Source organism: Bufo gargarizans, chromosome 7, assembly GCF_014858855.1.
Source record: "Bufo gargarizans isolate SCDJY-AF-19 chromosome 7, ASM1485885v1, whole genome shotgun sequence".
NCBI lineage: Eukaryota > Metazoa > Chordata > Amphibia > Anura > Bufonidae > Bufo > Bufo gargarizans.
The window spans coordinates 177,197,491-177,217,360 of record NC_058086.1 but is presented as its reverse complement, the minus strand read 5'-3'; the positions used below and the strand labels follow the sequence as shown (position 1 = coordinate 177,217,360).

The 19,870-nt window shown below is 41.0% G+C and overlaps 1 protein-coding gene across 1 annotated transcript in view; it reads left to right on the top strand.

Moving 5' to 3' along the window:
• DPYD (dihydropyrimidine dehydrogenase) overlaps positions 1-19,870 on the top strand; it is a 1,350,396-nt gene that overhangs the window by 479,093 nt on the left and 851,433 nt on the right. The window contains exons 6-7 of the mRNA XM_044302252.1: positions 2,643-2,839; positions 3,309-3,390. Coding sequence (XP_044158187.1) covers positions 2,643-2,839; positions 3,309-3,390 — 279 coding nt within the window. The remainder of the gene's footprint in view (positions 1-2,642; positions 2,840-3,308; positions 3,391-19,870) is intronic.

Genomic DNA, 19,870 nt, shown 5'->3' with positions numbered 1-19,870 from the left:
TCTTTAGTTAACGGTCTAAAACGCTCAAATTAGGTGAAAGACTCCCTTTAATTCTTAGGATTAGTTGTTGAGTGAAGCACACTTTGGATCACAGATCCAAAGTCGCTTCTTGAAACCCTTCATTTGAATGCTGTACGGAGCCCCGTTTCCATATAGCATTCAAGTGTATGGACTTCACGGGGGTGAAAGTCGTTATGTCCCAAGTCTCACGAGACTTTGTTGAATAACTTCTGACTTTGATTATTCAACTTGAAAACCATGTTAAAACTGGTATCCAAAGTCGGTTTTGGCACCCAGGTAACAGCCATAACGAATTTTACCTCCGCAAAGCCCATACATTGGAATGCTGTATGGAGATGAGTCTCTGTACAGGATTCAAACAAAGTTTTGAACGAAGCGACTTCGCTCAATACTACTTAGGATCTCTTAATAATATTGGTGCATTCGGGAATGTTACTTTAATCCACACATTTCATGCCTGATATAACAGGAAACAAAAGGGAAAAATTGAATATCCATAGGAATGCTATCAATGCCTTTTATGTGCACAAATGGTAAAAACAGGGGTCACATGGCTTCCGTTTATTGAGTCATATCTGTCACAGTCACCATGGGGTTCAAAGAAGAGTTAGGAGTGCTGGCAAAATATCCAAGCAAACAGCACTCACCTATTTACACAGCTTCCATGGACTTGCATGGAGAGGGTTGTGTGCAAATATGCCCAACTCTCCACTGAGACTGCAAAAGCCATAAATAAGCAAATAGAGGTTCCTTCATTGATTTATCCATGAGACATACCTGTAGCCTATTTTTATGCATATTTTTTGCAAATTTACTGCTTTATCTAAAGCTTGAGAATTTAGATTTTCTACTATGACCCTTATGATTCACACGTATCTTCATTCATCTGGATTATTAGTAACGGCAATCTGTCGCCTTGTTTGGATCCATTAGTATGTCATTGTGTGGATGGTGTTTAGGGTCCCAAATTTACACATAACCAATATGCAATCAGCAGTTGTGTACTGAGACTCAAGCCTCTCCTTCTTTCTCTGCAATTCCCTCCCTCTACTTCTTGAGTGACATGGTCACCTCCCTGCATGGTCATCTCACCTTACCCTGTCAATTAAGAAAAAAAGGGAAAGGCTGGCTGTAGATGAAGCAGGAGGAGCAAGGGTGCACAGAGTGACATGGGCCTACCCTCAGTGCACTTAACTGCTTTGAATATGGATTAAAAGTCCTTTTTTTCAGTAAAACAATGTATCCATTGTTACTGGATATACAGTGAATTCCCTATTGACAGATATTCTTTATAAAGTACACTTATGTCAATGAAATTTAGACCATTCATGAATTATTCATAATGAAATTAGGAATATATTCTGATTGTGTAGGACTCCATAGCAAAACAGCAGAATTGATCACATCTGTTTGCCAGAAGAGAAACTGGCACATACGTTTCAAAGTCACTTTTTGCACAGTAACATTGTAACATGTTTAGATGCATACAGCCATCACTAGAGGGAGCTAACTACATAGGGTTTTATACAATGGGGGCTGTAGAGATCCTTATCTGAAAAGCGTTTTTCTTGGGTGGGGTACTGGCTCTCCTTAAAGAGACCCATTGTGTATGGAGACTTACTGGAAATGCTCCATGGTATGAAGACTTATTGGCAATACTCCGTGGAAAAAGTTTATGCAAAATGGTCCAATCTTCTCGCTAGTGCCACCTTTTGGAAGTGGCTCTGACTTTTTAACAAACCTCCGGACATGACAAAGGAAAAAAGCCATGCCAAAGACATGAAATGAATGAAAATGAATGAAAGTCCATGTTATACATGGGTGGGCAGCCAGAGCTGCACGTTTCTATTTTGACTCATAGAAGTCCTTGTGTGTGGAATCTACCTATATGATATTATGAGACAATCCAGTAAATTTCATTCGTGCGTTTCCCTGAAAATCTAGAAATTTCTTCAAATTCAATTTGGTTTCCAATTCAACCAAATCAAGGAGACAATTTGATTTGGGACTTTCTCTATCTCAAATCAAAATGATTCACACAATATATATGATTTCTTTAAAAACTGAATTTGTTGAAAAAATCTGGTGGAATTTTAGGACTAAAGGGGTTGTGTAGCAATACATAGCAATGACCTATCCTCAGGATAAGTCATCAATATCAGATCGGTGGTGGTCCGACACCAGTCACCCCTGCCGATCAGCTTTTTGAAGAGAAGGAGGCGCTCCATGCGAGCGCTGCTTCCTGTTCATTACCCTATGCATCATCTCCTGTGGTGTAGTGTCATTTGAACTTCTCGCTCCATTCAAGTGAGAGGAGCAACTACTTGTAATTACACTGCACCACCGAAACTTAGGAGATGACGGGCAGTGTAATGAAGTGGAAGTAGTGCTGGCATGGAGCAACATCTCCTCTTCAAACAGCTGATTGGCGTGGGTGCTGGGTGTCAAACCCCCACCGATCTGACATTGATGACCTATCCTGAGGATAAGTCATTAATATATATTGCTACACAACCCCTTTAATTATAACATTATGGCTGCTTGGGCTGGATAGACAATGTTAACTATATTATAGGTAGCTTATAAATGATAAGCTGTAAATTTATTTGAATTGTTTGCAGATTTTTAAAGCTATGAATATCCCGCAAATAAGGAATCCAACGCTCCCCCCTGTGGAGGAAAGGCCAACCTCCTTCAAAGCTAAGATAGCTCTTATTGGTGCAGGACCATCAAGCATCAGTTGTGCTTCTTTCCTGGCCCGACTTGGATATTCAGATATTACAGTGTTTGAGAAGAAGAGTTTTTCTGGAGGGTTAAGGTAAGCTAAACCATTAGAATAGATACCACTTAGTATGGATTTAGAGAATAACAGGACTAAACCGAACTGTCTAAAAAGAGGGGCCTATAATTGTCAGCATACAGCTTACTACCTATATTATTATTATTTATTCCAGGGACCTGTATATATTGAGCAACCACAATAAACATGAGCTTTAATAGGTTTTCTGACATCTGGAACCCCCATCAAACAGCTCTGAGTCTTTTGCTTCACGTTCCATCCACTGTTAATGGAGTCGGTGGTCGCCAAACACAGCTGATTGGTGGGAGTGTCAGATGTTGGATCTCCAATCATAACCTAAACCCTAGAATAGGTTATTAGTATCTTAAATGTGGAAATCTACTTGAATCTGATCCACTAGTGTTTATTTTTATTTTTTTGTTCCACGCAATCATCGTACACCTATGCAATGATACTTACAAGAGTTAATGAAAACGTGTTTTCACAGTGCATCCGAAATCCCTCAGTTCCGATTGCCATATGATGTTGTCAGTTTTGAAATCGAGCTGATGAAGGACCTTGGAGTTAAGGTAATGATAATGATAGCAAAACTGATTTGCCAGACGTAAACTGCTAAATACCATGTCCATTAGTAGCAAACAATTAAAAGCTACAGTAGGCAGTAGCAAAGAGATGTTTCCTCTTGCTCAGGGCATTTGTCTGTCTGCTGCCTGAATGCCAGTAGTCTGGAAAAGGGCAATCGATAGTTCTCATTTGGCATGCCTACATGTGATTAATTGTCCGTTAAAAAAAGGAAACAAAACAAAGTTAAGTTGCTTTAGGGGTTCCAGGTGGTAGCTGGACGTAACAGAATCATCTAGTAGAACAGTCTTATATATAAGAATGCCAATAATGCTGTGCACTTCTTGTTAAGCAGCATTTATACCTTTCCAAATTTGTAGTACAAATCTACCAGTATCTGCATCGTTTTGTTCAATAGTGGACAGCTGGATGACCCGATGAAGCAACAAAGTTATAAGAGAAAAGTTAAATTTGACTTGGAAAGTAAGGTTGAATTCATCTATGTCCCACTATCCAGTGTAGCTTCCTTCCAGTATGGCTGCGCTGGAACAAGAACCATCTACTACAGCATTTTCTTCAGTCAGCAGGTTAGCAGGTCCAGTGTGTTGACCCATTTGAGGCTATGGTGTTGTGGATAGAGCAGCTGATATCCAAATTATTTTCTGCTCAGGCTTAAGACAACCGGCTGGACATACCGTATTTTTCGCCGTATAAGACGCACTTTTTTCCCCCCAAAAGTGGGGGGAAAATAGCAGTGCGTCTTATACGGCGAATGTAGCTGATTTTGCCCAGTTTTCAATGATACACCCGCCGCGATGCCGCGCGGCGGGTGTATCAGCTGTGAGGGAGGAGGGGCTGGGGGCGGCATCTGCTTTAATAATGACAGCGGGGCCCGTGCAGTGACTATTCTACTACACGGGCCCCGCTTACTGTATAATCATATCTCTCTAATAGTTAATTGTTGTATGCATGTAATCGCATAATGAGCGCTAATGAGCGATGTGTATTACCGTACTTAAAACTAGCAGCGCTCGCCGTTCGGAGCAGAGAGGAGGCAGGAGGCAGGCCAGGAGGACGGGCACTTGCAGCGTGAGTCATACGTCACGCGCCTGCACCGCCCACTTATGAATGAAGCAGGCGGCGCAGGCGCGTGACGTATGACTCACGTTGCAAGCGCCCGTCCTCCCGGCCTGCCTCCTGCCTCCTCTCTGCTCCGAACGGCGAGCGCTGCTAGTTTTAAGTACGGTAATACACAGCGCTCATTAGCGCTCATTATGCGATTACATGCATACAACAATTAACTATTAGAGAGATATGATTATACAGTAAGCGGGGCCCGTGTAGTAGAATAGTCACTGCACGGGCCCCGCTGTCATTATTAAAGCAGATGCGACCCCCACCCCCTGTATTGAGGGTCATTCACTACAGGGACACTTATGGAGGGGATCTGTGGATGACAGCATAAGATGCTATATACAGACGTGGACAAAATTGTTGGTACCCTTTGGTCAATGAAAGAAAAAGTCACAATGGTCACAGAAATAACTTTAATCTGACAAAAGTAATAATAAATTAAAATTCTATAAATGTTAACCAATGAAAGTCAGACATTGTTTTTCAACCATGCTTCAACAGAATTATGTAAAAAAATAAACTCATGAAACAGGCATGGACAAAAATGATGGTACCCCTAACTTAATATTTTGTTGCGCAACCTTTTGAGGCAATCACTGCAATCAAACGCTTCCTGTAACTGTCAATGAGACATCTGCACCTCTCAGCAGGTATTTTGGCCCACTCCTCATGAGCAAACTGCTCCAGTTGTGTCCGGTTTGAAGGGTGCCTTTTCCAGACTGCATGTTTCAGCTCCTTCCAAAGATGCTCAATAGGATTGAGGTCAGGGCTCATAGAAGGCCACTTTAGAATAGTCCAATTTTTTCCTCTTAGCCATTCTTGGGTGTTTTTAGCGGTGTGTTTTGGGTCATTGTCCTGTTGCAAGACCCATGACCTGCGACTGAGACCAAGCTTTCTGACACTGGCTAGTACATTTCTCTCTAGAATTCCTTGATAGTCTTGAGATTTCATTGTACCCTGCACAGATTCAAGACACCCTGTGCCAGACGCAGCAAAGCAGCCCCAGAACATAACAGAGCCTCCTCCATGTTTCACAGTAGGGACAGTGTTCTTTTCTTGATATGCTTCATTTTTTCGTCTGTGAACATACAGCTGATGTGCCTTGGCAAAAACTTCGATTTTTGTCTCATCTGTCCACAGGACATTCTCCCAGAAGCTTTGTGGCTTGTCAACATGTAGTTTGGCATATTCCAGTCTTGCTTTTTTATGATTCGTTTTCAACAATGGTGTCCTCCTTGGTCGTCTCCCATGTAGTCCACTTTGGCTCAAACAACGACGGATGGTGCGATCTGACACTGATGTTCCTTGAGCATGAAGTTCACCTTGAATCTCTTTAGAAGTCTTTCTAGGCTCTTTTGTTACCATTCGGATTATCCGTCTCTTAGATTTGTCATCAATTTTCCTCCTGCGGCCACGTCCAGGGAGGTTGGCTACAGTCCCATGGATCTTAAACTTATGAATAATATGTGCAACTGTACTCACAGGAACATCTAGTTGCTTGGAGATGGTCTTATAGCCTTTACCTTTAACATGCTTGTCTATAATTTTCTTTCTGATCTCTTGAGACAGCTCTTTCCTTTGCTTCCTCTGGTCCATGTCGAGTGTGGTACACACCATATCACCAAACAACACAGTGATTACCTGGAGCCATATATATAGGCCCAATGGCTGATTACAAGGTTGTAGACACCTGTGATGCTAATTAGTGGACACACCTTGAATTAACATGTCCCTTTGGTCACATTATGTTCTGTGTTTTCTAGGGGTACCATCATTTTTGTCCATGCCTGTTTCATGAGTTTATTTTTTTACATAATTCTGTTGAAGCATGGTTGAAAAACAATGTCTGACTTTCATTGGTTAACATTTATAGAATTTTAATTTATTATTACTTTTGTCAGATTAAAGTTATTTCTGTGACCATTGTGACTTTTTCTTTCATTGACCAAAGGGTACCAACAATTTTGTCCACGTCTGTATGTGTCATCCACAGATCCCCCCCATAACTGTCATTCACAGATCCTCATCCTCATAACAGTGCCATCCAGAGAGGATCCCCCATAAGTGTCACCCACAGATCCCCCAAAAGTGTCACCCACAGATCCCCCATAAGTGTCACCCACAGATCCCCCATAAGTGTCACCCACAGATCCCCCATAAGTGTCACCCACAGATCCCCCATAAGTGTCACCCACAGATCCCCCATAACAGTCACCCACAGATCCCCCATAACAGTCACCCACAGATCCCCCATAAGTGTCACCCACAGATCCCCCATAAGTGTCACCCACAGATCCCCCATAAGTGTCACCCACAGATCCCCCATAAGTGTCACCCACAGATCCCCCATAACAGTCACCCACAGATCCCCCATAACTGTCACCCACAGATCCCCCATAAGTGTCACCCACAGATCCCCCATAACAGTGCGTCACCCACAGACCACAATTAGTTCAAAACCCACCAAAAGTGCACCTTTTGGTTCAAAATATTTTTTTTCTTATTTTCCTCCTCAAAAACCTAGGTGCGTCTTATAGGCCGGTGCGTCTTATACGGCGAAAAATACGGTAACTGATATACTGTAAGCAAATCCAGTCTCAGAAAATAATCACAGGGTTCCATAGTAACATAGTTTATAAGGCTGAAAAAAGACATCTGTCCATCCAGTTCAGCCTGTTATGCCACAAGTTGATCCAGAAGAAGGCAAAAAATATATATATATAAAAAGCCCAAAAGCCTAAATTAAGTCTTTCTTCCCATTTCCTATACACCTCCAGTCCATCAGTCTAGAGTGAAAAACGACAGATGATTCCTCAAAGTCTTCTTGTATAGAGCTTCTTAAATGAGGAGGAACTGTGTAAATTTTGTTTTTCTCCTTATATTCTTGCTATAAGTAAACAAACTGGAGCAGACCTCATAGAAAAAAAAAAAAAAAACACTGAAACAACTCGGCCATCAGAGCAGTTCTTAAAACATATAATATTACTAGAATATTATGCCTTCATTGTGTTCAAACACCTTACAGATGGGTTCTTCTTTAATTTTCCCCTTCACTTAAGATATTCTGAGTGGGGCAGAAAGATCATCTGTGATACTTTACTGAGAGTGGTTTATGATATTTGTGCCTGTATGTGTCCACCCAATGGTTATGATGTGAGTTGCAGCCTGTTAACAGTTTTGCTTGCACGTCAAGCAACCTACAGATGTGTCCTTCCTTAACATTCTCCTTGGCTCAACATATCCTGAGATGAGGGGTTCAAAAAAGTTTTAGATACTCTTACAGGAGTTTTTTGATACTACAGTATATGTGCCTATAAACGGTCACCCAGTGGTTGTGATGTGCTTTGTAGCCTGTCAAGGTTTTTGCTAGCACGTCATTGAATTTGTATCATAATAAATTGGAGTAAATAAAGGGGTTGTCCAACGAAAAATACTCTACAGTTTTTAAACCAGCACCTGGATCTGAATATTTTGTATTCGCATGTAATAAAAAAATTTGTATAGCCACTGATTTAGTCAATAAAATGTATAGCACTACTTCTTCCATGTTCTTTTTCTTATTTTTTGTCCGGTTCCCTGAGAAGGCCGCACATGCTCAGTTCCATCTAACAGTGGAATGGAAACGCCCCCTGAGCTGCAGCAGGAGAGACTCCCATTGAGCTGCTAGCTTGATATAAATTTAGCAGAGCAATGAATGGGGAGATCTCTGGACCCATGTGAGGTGCAGGGCTGGTTCTAGCTTAGTTAGAAAGAGATTGTTATGTACTATATGATGTCAGATTTTCATTTTTTTGCATTAATTATGGGCTAATCCCTTTAAGAAGATTTGTAGAAAAGTAATGGGGACACATCTGTACAGCTGCAATAGGAGTTAATACAATCCATTGAGGAACACCTCCACCAATGTTGATAAGGCCGTTCTCCCTGTTTAATATCATTGGCCAGTAGGGATATATTAATTATAGTAATGGCTTTGCCTGCTTTTATCTCTAGCATGCGACTGATGCTTGAGATAATTGAATCCTAATAATACATATGTAATTTGGATGCCAAGGAGCGCATCTGCAGAACAAGATTGTTTCTTTACCTAGGCTAATCAATGCATGGAGAAAGTACCCATGTCTACTTCTACTGTATATAAATAGGCAATCTTCTTTGCCCAATCTCTGTTCTTTCATATCTGCATTTTTACATCATTGCTATGGGTGGTCAAATTGAACCATGGTAATAGTAAAGTAAGTGTCCTTCTAGTGCTCAGTTATTCTAGCCATGGTCATACGTTAAGGAGCACAATTTTAAATGCTTCAGACATTAGTGATGTTTCCTTTTTTATTTATTTTAAAAAACAAGATATATAAAGGGAAATTGTTAGTTTGGTGGGGGTATGACTTCTGGACCCCTATTGATCATTAGTGTTGGGCGTAAATATTCGAATAGCGAATATTAATCGCGAATATCGGCACTTAGAGAATTTGCAAATATTTAGAATATAGTGATATATATTTGAATTATCAAATATTCTAGATTTTTTTTCATCAGTAACCTCCCTTCTTGCTTGTGGGACAATGAGAAGGCTGCAATGTCTTTGTCTGAGCTTAGCAACATCCCTAGCAACTATTAGGAAAGTTGCCTACCCCTTACTATATAAGAACCTCCCCAGCAGCCCTTGTATGCAGTATTTTGCAGTTCTGAGAGAGACGGCAGTGTTATTGCTGTGCTCTCTGCTTTTCATGTGTCATTACATTAGATAGTTAGTTAGTTAACTTATATATATATATATATATATATATATACAGTACAGACCAAAAGTTTGGACACACCTTCTCATTCAAAGAGTTTTCTTTATTTTCATGACTATGAAAATTGTAGATTCACACTGAAGGCATCAAAACTATGAATTAACACATGTGGAATTATATACATAACAAAAAAGTGTGAAAGAACTGAAAATATGTCATATTTTAGGTTCTTCAAAGTAGCCACCTTTTGCTTTGATTACTGCTTTGCACACTCTTGGCATTCTCTTGATGAGCTTCAAGAGGTAGTCACCTGAAATGGTCTTCCAACAGTCTTGAAGGAGTTTCCAGAGATGCTTAGCACTTGTTGGCCCTTTTGCCTTCACTCTGCGGTCTAGCTCACCCCAAACCATCTCGATTGGGTTCAGGTCTGTGGAGGCCAGGTCATCTGGCGCAGCACCCCATCACTCTCCTTCATGGTCAAATAGCCCTTACACAGCATGGAGGTGTGTTTGGGGTCATTGTCCTGTTGAAAAAAAAAGATGGTCCAACTAAACGCAAACCGGATGGAATAGCATGCCACTGCAAGATGCTGTGGTAGCCATGCTGGTTCAGTATGCCTTCAATTTTGAATAAATCCCCAACAGTGTCACCAGCAAAGCACCCCCACACAATCACACCTCCTCCTCCATGCTTCACGGTGGGAACCAGGCATGTAGAGTCCATCCGTTCACCTTTTCTGCGTCGCACAAAGACACGGTGGTTGGAATCAAAGATCTAAAATTTGGACTCATCAGACCAAAGCACACTGCAACTCTGTGTGGCATTGACCTGGTCTCTAATCTGAGCTGCTGTTAACCTGCTATTTCTGAGGCTGGTGACTCGGATGAACTTATCCTCCGCAGCAGAGGTGACTCTTGGTCTTCCTTTCCTGGGGCGGTCCGCATGTGAGCCAGTTTCTTTGTAGCGCATGATGTATTTTGTGACTGTACTTGGGGACACTTTCAAAGTTTTCCCAATTTTTCGGACTGACTGACCTTCATTTCTTAAAGTAATGATGGCCACTCGGTTTTCTTTACTTAGCTGCTTTTTTCTTGCCATAATTAAAATTCTATCAGTCTATTCAGTAGGACTATCAGCTGTGTATCCACCTGACTTCTCCACCACGCAACTGATGGTCCCAACCCCATTTATAAGGCAAGAAATCCCACTTATTAAACCTGACAAGGCACACCTGTGAAGTGAAAACCATTTCAGGTGACTACCTCTTGAAGCTCATCAAGAGAATGCCAAGAGTGTGCAAAGCAGTAATCAAAGCAAAAGGTGGCTACTTTGAAGAACCTAAATTATGACATATTTTCAGTTGTTTCACACTTTTTTGTTATGTATATAATTCCACATGTGTTAATTCATAGTTTTGATGCCTTCAGTGTGAATCTACAATTTTCATAGTCATGAAAATAAAGAAAACTCTTTGAATGAGAAGGTGTGTCCAAACTTTTGGTCTGTACTGTATATGTATATATATATATATATATATATATATATATTTAATACAGATAGTTAGTGGGAGATAGTCAGTGTAGGTTAGATAGTGATATAGTGTAGTGATATAATTCTGCTGTCCATACATACATGCTACACACATAGTGCTGTGATGTCACAAGTTCACAACAATACTTAGTGCACCAATCACTAATAAGTAGTCAGACCGGTTAAAATGTGAAGTTGCACGTATTGCGCCAAAATATTCGCATCATTATTGCCGATTTTGCAATCGTGATTCGTGAATATATTGGAGCACTCTTTCTGCATATAAAGCTATTGTAATGTTCTGCCGTACCAACCATTTTCTCCAGTCTCAGAAAACTTCTAGCAGCTTGAAAAATGTAGCTATAGTGACCCACGCCTGTATTTTGCACGCATTACACGAATATTACATTGGCTATTTTTTGCAACCAAGAAAATAATTTCGAATTCACGAATATATGACAAATATTCCACCAAATATTAGCGAAATATCGCAAATTCGAATATTGCCTCTCCCGCTCATCACTATTGATCACGAGAACAGGGTCCAGTATCTCCCATTCGTATAGAGTGGTAGTTGAGTAAACTTGAATACTACTCCATTCAAATGTGGGGTGCGGGATCCTGTCCTCATGATCAGAAGGGTCCCAGTGGTAATGAGGACAGCGTCCCCTATCTCACATTTTAATAGAGTGTTATTTGAATGTACACACTTCTACTCCATGCAAACTCCATGGAACTGCTGGCGATAGGCAAGGGCTGAACTTGTCTCTATCAGTAGGTGCATCCAGTATATGGGGGATGATTTGTTATTATAATAATACCCATCTAACTGCCCATAGATGTATACAAATGCGCATTTGTCATGGCTAAACATGTGATTAGGATTAAGCAGAAGTATAAGCAGCTGCTAGAAACATGTTGCACTGCTTATCTCCAGGGCAAACTAAAAGACAGAAAAATTTACCGTTTTCCAATTATTTTTTTTATTTTCATTCAGTTTCCTCTTACTGAATGAGTATAAGGGAAAGGCATACAAAAATCAAGTATATGAGATGCTTTAGGTTATTTATAATGCAATCTAATGAACTGCTATTATCACCAATTGCTAACAGGGAAGACCAAAGTCATAGTTTTTACTCCTGTAAGTAACCCTTCTCCCACAGTGGGAAGATGTTGAATATAAGCCAAATGGTGGTCATACACCTTCAATATCTATCAGCTATTCCTCCCAAATCCTCATATACATGCATACAGACAGACACCTCTGATGGCAGGTTATCTCCTGTGAGAACAAAGTATCTTGAGTGTTCAGGCTCATCTGTGTGGGAAGGGTCAGCACACCTCCATATACATAAGATAGTCTGCTGGTTCCGCCGACATCTGAACTTTGATCACTTTGATATGGGCAATTTTAAGGTAATACAGAACCAATTGCTGTCATGCCAGTCTTTGTTCATCCCTTATTGGTCATGCAACTTCACCTTACCTCAGTCACCCACAAGAGACCGAATAGGGGAAGGACTCCTCCATCCTACTAGTCAATGGATAACTGATAAATGCTTATTTATAAGTATAACCTTTAAAGGGAGCCTGTCACCTCTAAAATTCGTGTCAAAGTGTCTAGTTTCACACTTGTGTTAAAATCTTCTGGCAGGCTGTTTATTGTATCCGGCATAGCCAGAAAGGGCTGGAGCACCGCCAGGCCCCATTGACTATAATGTGACCCGGTGAGGATCCAGCCTATTTCTGGCACCAGTATATCCTGAAGACTCTATGGCACTTTCCACTGAATAGATTTTTTAATGCTTTATTTAGAGATGGGCAAAGTTTTGAACAAATCGATTTGGCAACTTTACCGAAGTTTACCAAGAAATTTGTCTCGAATCATTATAAATCAGGTATACCCAGGCCACTCTGCCTTAGGGTATGGCCACATGGAGCGGCTGTAGTGTGGGTAGGTTGTGGTCATCCTACAGTGAAGAACCGTGCAACTAATAAGCCTGCAGCGGCCTTTTATTTAAAAATGAAGATTGCATTGTATAGTCCTTCTTTATTGTAAATGGCAGTGTGGCACTTTTAAACAGGACTGTTGCTGGTATGGGGTTTAGCTGGTTAGGCTGAGGACAACATGCATATTATTGCTTTTTTTTGCCTAATCAGCTTGCCTAATTAATCAGCTCTGGCATACCCACTTCTCCAACCACAGCACTTTCCTGCCCTACAGGTAGGAGCCCTTTTTCTGCTATATGTTTTTCCTCCTTTTCCACATCATCTTATATCAATGAGAATATGTAATAAGGAACATCCAGCTCCTCTCTCTGCATCTTGCTGACTTTTCTATGACATGGAGACTTTGAAGAATGATTTTGAAGAAGTAAAGCCAGAAAAAGATTAGGATGGCTATCATTAAGACCTGGACCCCCTAAGGGATGTAGGCTGGATGGTATTGGCTGGCACGCTGGCACTGGAATAATAAAGGCTTCCATCTTATTGATATTGAATTACAAATCTTAGTTTATAGCTGATGTAGGAATAAGTAAATGTTGGAATAAATAAATAAAATTGACACCGAATAAGTCTCCCTGCCCTCTCCCTGCACTCTCCCTGTAGTCTCCCTGCAATCTCTCTGCAGTCTTCCTGCCCTCTCCCTCTCAAATATTTTTCTATTAATCATTTTCAGCAACACTGTCACTAGTGTATGAGCGCTTGCCACATCTCTCTCTATGCTCAGCTCACAGGACAATGGCGGAGACCGCATGGAATGAGGGTTTTATAGGGCTGTGACATCACAGGGGATGGCTATCTGCGGAATGGCTGGCTGCATGGCATTATGGGTTATCTTGCGTTCTCGGGTTTGTCTCCTCTATACTTAATTTAGCTTTTTAATGCGTGCAGCTGCCATTTGAGGAAAACCTGATTTATTACCACAAAGCGCAAGAAAAATCTGATTCCTTTAGGATCAAAGTTTTCCTAAACGTCAGACTGAATTCTGTTTTGAATGCTTCATTCAACATTAGCTTTATTAAGTCTGATATATTAAATAATTACAAAACAAGGTATATCCAGGTAAGTGTAAATATTCATTCGCCACTAATGAAGATCCAGAGTCGTTTCGAATCACGTATGACCTTTATCAGCGGTTATCTGTTGCATGGAGGTAGAAGGAGAAACTAGTGCTGGGATTCAGTAAGATAAAAAATAGTCCTCGCAGCTTTTTTTGTCCGGCCATATCCCGGCAGTAATGCCATAAACTGGTCCCAATCCCCATTCTGTTATCTTGTCTATATCACTGAGTTCTTAGAAGAGGTACTTGCACTCCTTACTTGCCTGTTTGCCAACTAAACATCAAGCTGTGTTGAATTTCTAGCATTGATTAAACTTGATTTACAGGGCCATAAATCAGACTCAGAAGGTAGCCTGTTGTGATCTTGTTAGGTATGATCAGAGAAAGATATGGATCAATTGTTTCTGCTCTCTAGATGTTTATAGTAATAAAACTGAAATATTAAAGAGAACAGGTCTTCAGAATACCATTATCTACAAAACATCTACCCACCTTTATACCCTCAGTCTGACATAGACAGAGCCTTTATTTGTTCTCTTTTGAGTAGGTGCTTTACTTTTTGGCAAGTTTTCACATATGCATGAATTTTAAAAATAAAATTTTTCTCCGACGTTGCTCCGTTTGGTACAAAACCAGTGTCCTCCACAAGTTAAAGGGAGTGTGTCATTAAAAAAATGACCTATTGTTTAAATCAAGGTTTTATGTTAAGCATATTATTAAATAATTATTGGTGGTTATTAGTGGTGCTCAGCGCATAGCGGTATTCGGCCGAATGCTGCATCTGCTCGAGCGCAATGCTCGAGTCTCCTTCCCGCACATTGTTGGCTGCTATGAAGCCAATAAACATGCAGGTACGTACTGCCCTTCACTGTAATGCCGTAGCCATTTTGGTTACTGGCATTACATTGATTGGCTGGCCGGAACACACCATCGGGTGCTATATAACACCCGATGACACATGTTCGGCTCAGTGTTAGTCAGGGAGAGCTGTGCTGAAGAAGGGAAAGATAGTGTAGGGAGTGAATTATAATTTTTTTAAGTAGAAAAACTTGTCAGAGACCCAAAAGTCCTTTTAAGGACTATTGTTGTGTGTGGCAGCAAAAATGTATATTTTTAGCGCAACCTGTGCTAAATTGCTAAAACTTTACAGACCCAAAAGTCCTTTTAACCACTTAAGAACCACAGGTTTATACCCCCCTAGTGACCAGACACTTTTTTACAAATCGGCACTTCACAATTTTAACGGTTTATTGCTCGGTCATGCAACTTGGCACCCAAATAAATTTTATCTCCTTTTCTTCTAACAAATACAGCTTTCTTTTGGTGGTATTTGATTGCTGCTGAGAGTTTTCGTTTTTCTGATATTAATCAAAATAAACCACAATTTTCTCAAAAAAAGTGTATTTTTAACTTTTTCTGGTAAAATTGTTCAAATATAATTACATTTCTATACAAGTTTGTGTCAGAATTTATTGTGCTACATGTCTTTGATAAAAACAAAAATCAATAAGTGTATATTTATTGGTTTGCGCAAAAGTTATAGCATTTACAAACTATTGTACAAAAATTAGAATTTCCGCATTTTGAAGCAGCTCTGACTTTCTGAGCACCTGTCACGTTTCTTGAGGTGCTAGGGTAGGTGCCAGAATAGTATAAATACCACCCAAATGACCCCATTTTAGAAAGAAGACACCCCAAAGTATTCGCGGAGGGGCATGGTGAGTTCATGTATGATTTAATTTTTTTTCACAAGTTAGCGGGAAAATTACACTTTCTGAGGAAAAAAAATATTAAATAAAGTTTTCATTTCTGCTAACTTCTGGCAAAAAAAAATAAAAATCTCCACGGACTCACTATGCCCCTCAGTGAATACCTTGGGGTGTCTACTTTCCGAAATGGGGTCATTTGTGGGGAGTGTTTACAGTTCTGGCATTTTGCCCTAGAAGTAGGGCAATGTGTTTTAGGGTGTATTTTTACATATACCCATGCTGGGTGAGAGAAATATCTCAGTTAATTGACAACTTTGTATACATTTTTTTTTAAAGTTGTCATTTACAGAGATATTTCTCACACACAGTATGGGTATATGTAAAAATACACCCCAAAACACATTGCCCTACTTTTCCTTAGTACGGCGATACCACATGTGTGACACTTTTTTGCAGCCTAGGTGCGCAAACGGACCCAAATTCCAATGAGTACCTTTAGGATTTCACAGGACATTTTTACGCATTTGGATTCTAAACTACTTCTCACGCTTTAGGGCCCCTATGGGCAGTATAAAAACCCCATTTTGAAAAAGAAGACACCCCAAGGTATTCAGTGAGGGGCATGGCGAGTTCATAGAAGTTTTTTTTTTTTTTGGCACAAGTTTATTATTATTATTTTTTTCCTTACAAAGTCTCATATTCCACTAACTTGTGACAAAAAATAAAATTTTACATGAACTCGCCATGCCCCTCACGGAATACCTTGGGGTGTCTTCTTTCCAAAATGGGGTCACTTGTGGGGTATTTATAATGCCCTAGTATTTTAGGGGCTCTAAAGCGTGAGAAGAAGTCTGGAATCCAAATGTCTAAAAATGCCCTCCTAAAAGGTACTCATGGAATTTGGGCCCCTTTGCGCACCTAGGCTGCAAAAAAGTGTCACACATGCGGTATTGCCGCACTCAGGAGAAGTAGGGCAATGTGTTTTGGGGTGTCTTTTCACACATATGAAAAATATCTCTGTAAATGACAACTTTTTCCATTTTTATATACAAAGTTGTCAATTTACATAGATATTTCTCTCACCTAGCATGGGTATATGTAAAAATACACCCCAAAACACATTGCCCTACTTCTTCTGAGTATGGCAATACCACATGTCTGACACTGTTTTGCAGCCAAGATGCGCAAAGGGGCCCAAATTCCAATGAGTACCTTTAGGATTTCACAGGGCATTTTTATGCATTTGGATTCCGTGAGGGGTATGGTGAGTTCATGTAAGATTTTATTTTTTTGCACAAGTTAGTGGAATTTGTAAGAAATTTTTTATTTTTTATTTTTTTTAAATCTATTTCCGCTAACTTGTGGCAAAAAGTAGCTAACTAACTGGCGGTGATAAGGGACGCTTAGGCCCCATTTTGCGGAACGGAATTGCGGACCCATTCATTTCTATGGGGACAGACTTTGTCCCGCTCGAATCCGGAACTGCGGATCTGCACTTCCGGGTCCATACTTCCGTTCCGCAAAAATATAGGACATGTCCTATTCTTGTCCGCAATTGCAAACAAGAAAAGGCATTTTCTATATAGTTCTGGCAATGTGAAGATCCGCAAAATGCGGAAAGCACATTGCCGGTGTTCGTGTTTTGCGGATCCGTGGACGTCTGAATGGAGCCTTACAGGGGGTGATCAATGACAGGGGGGTGATCAGGGAGTCTATATGGGGTGTTCAGGGGTTAATAAGTGACAGGGGGGGTGTAGTGTAGTGTGGTGATTGGTGCTACTTACAGAGCTGCCTGTGTCCTCTGGTGGTCGATCCAAGCAACAGGGACCACCAGAGGACCAGGTAGCAGGTATATCAGACGCTGTTAACAAAACAGCGTCTGATGTACCTTTCTGATGTGATTATTTTAACATCTACAGCCTGCCAGCGAATGATCATCGCTGGCAGGCTGTAGTATAACTTCCGAGCAGCGCGTCACAGGAAATCTCGGGTCTCACGAGATGACGCCTTTCGGCGTTAGTGTGACCTGAGAGAGCCGCCGCACTTACGCTTTTCGGCGTGAGTGTGACTGCAAGCGGTTAAGGACTGTTGTGTGTGGCAGCAATATCTATTTTTAGCGCAACCTGCGCTAAATAGCGTGCCATAGTTAGGCCACTACAGACAGCGACATTATCTGCGCTACATCTCCTGTGTTACATGTGCGCATCCCAAAAACATCTGTAAAATCCAGTGTACTTTTTCCGTAGACGGTGTCTGCTGCGTACAGTGACATTAGCTGCACTACATCTCCTGTGTAATGTGTGCACATCAAAAAAAAATATCAGTGACATCCAGTGTACTTTTTCCGTAGACAGTGTCCGCTGCGGACAGTGACATTACCTGGGGTACATCTCCTGTGTAACGTTTCCACATCGCTGTGACATTCCCTGTAATTTTATATTAGCCGCTGCTGACATCGGCATTATTATCTGCAGTATTTCTCCTGTGTAACGTTTCCACATCCCAAATACCTGTCAGGGTCAGGTGTCAGGGTCAGGTGTCAGAGTCAGGTGTCAGGGTCAGGTGTCATACTGCCATTATTTTAATACTTGACTATGATATCTGACCATGTCCTAAAACGAACACTGTAGTACACGTTTTCACATCCCAAATACCTGTGACATTCCCTGTAATTTTATATTAGCAGCTGCTGACATCAGCGACATTATCTGTAGTTTTTCTCCTGTGTAACGATTCCACATCCCAAATACCTGCAACATTCCCTGTAATCTTTTGTTAGCCGCTGGTGACAACATTGACATTGTCTGTGGTATTTCTCCTATGTAACGTTTCCACATACAAAATACCTGTGACATTCCCTGTAATTTTATATTAACTGCTGCTGCCCTCGCATATAATGTTTTAGAGGGTCAGGTCACCAGCAGGCCCTCACCTACAATCTTTTCGATGGTCAGCTCACCTGCAGGCCCTCGCATATAGTGTTTTAGAAGGTCAGCTCATCAGCAGGCCCTCACCTACAATCTTTTAGAGGGTCAGCTCACCTGCAGGCCCTCACATGCAATGTTTTAGAGGGTCAGCTTGCCAGCAGGTCCTCACCTACAATCTTTTAGGGGGTCAGTTCACCTGCAGGCCCTTGCATATAATGTTTTTGAGGGTCAGCTTACCAACAGGCCCTCAACCATAATATTTTATAGAGTCAGCTCACAAGCAGGCCCTCACCTACAATCTTTTAGAGGGTCAGCTCACCATCAGGCCCTTGCATATAATGTTTTTGAGGGTCAGCTTACCAGCAGGCCCTTGACCATATTTTTTTCAATGGTTAGCTAAGCAGCAGGCACTCGCCCATAATTTTTTCAATGGTCAGCTCAGCAGCAGGAACTCGCCCATAATTTTTTCTATGCTCAGATCAGCTGCACGCACTCGCCCCTAATGTTTTAGAGAGTCATCTCTGCAGCAGACCCTCACACCTAATGTTTTAGACGGTCAGCTCAGCAGCAGGCCCTTGCCCGTAATGTTTTAGAGGGTCACCAGCAGACCATTAATCATAATTTTTTACGGGTTCATGATGCCCTCCTTTATGTGTAATAAAGGGTGTATTGGAGTGGCGGTTCCTTGTAATTTTTAGCAGCCCTTTCACTTTGGTGCTCGATCAACACTAGTGGTTATTTTTAATTTTCCATGTCTCTATCTATACTTAAAAAAATCCTAAAATCCTCTAGTTGCATTGGCCTCTAGCCCTAATAGGAATTACTTATTTGTCTGTACAGATCCCCCCTATCATCACAGACAGTATTTGAATGACAGATATCACCTATACATACACATGTAGATAACAAAGGATCCACCATTAACAACGGCTGATATCACAGCTTATTTGCTCCCTCCTGACCTCTGCACAGTTCACAGAGCATGCCTACAAAAGTCTCTCACAGAAGTCAATGAGGTCCAGTCCAGTCCATTGTGTCTATGGCTCACGGTAGCTATTAGGAACAATGCACGCAAAATGGTTGCCCCCATAATCATGTTAAGGAAATAGAATACCTACCTTCCTATCCAATTTTGCATAGATACATAGCTATGGTTCACCTGATTATACTGTTTTTATTTTATTGATCTGGGGCTCCATTCCTGAGTTATGATACTTTTTCATAATCTGTAAATTAGTTGATTTGCTGCAAATAAGGTGTCACCGTTGCTCTCGTTGCACCCAAGCTCCTCTCCTTTCTGTAGTCAGCCTTTCCCTCCCTGCTTTGATTGTCAGGGCTATGTAGTGTCGGAGCAGCGAGGGGAAAGAAGGGAAGGTTGAGTGCAA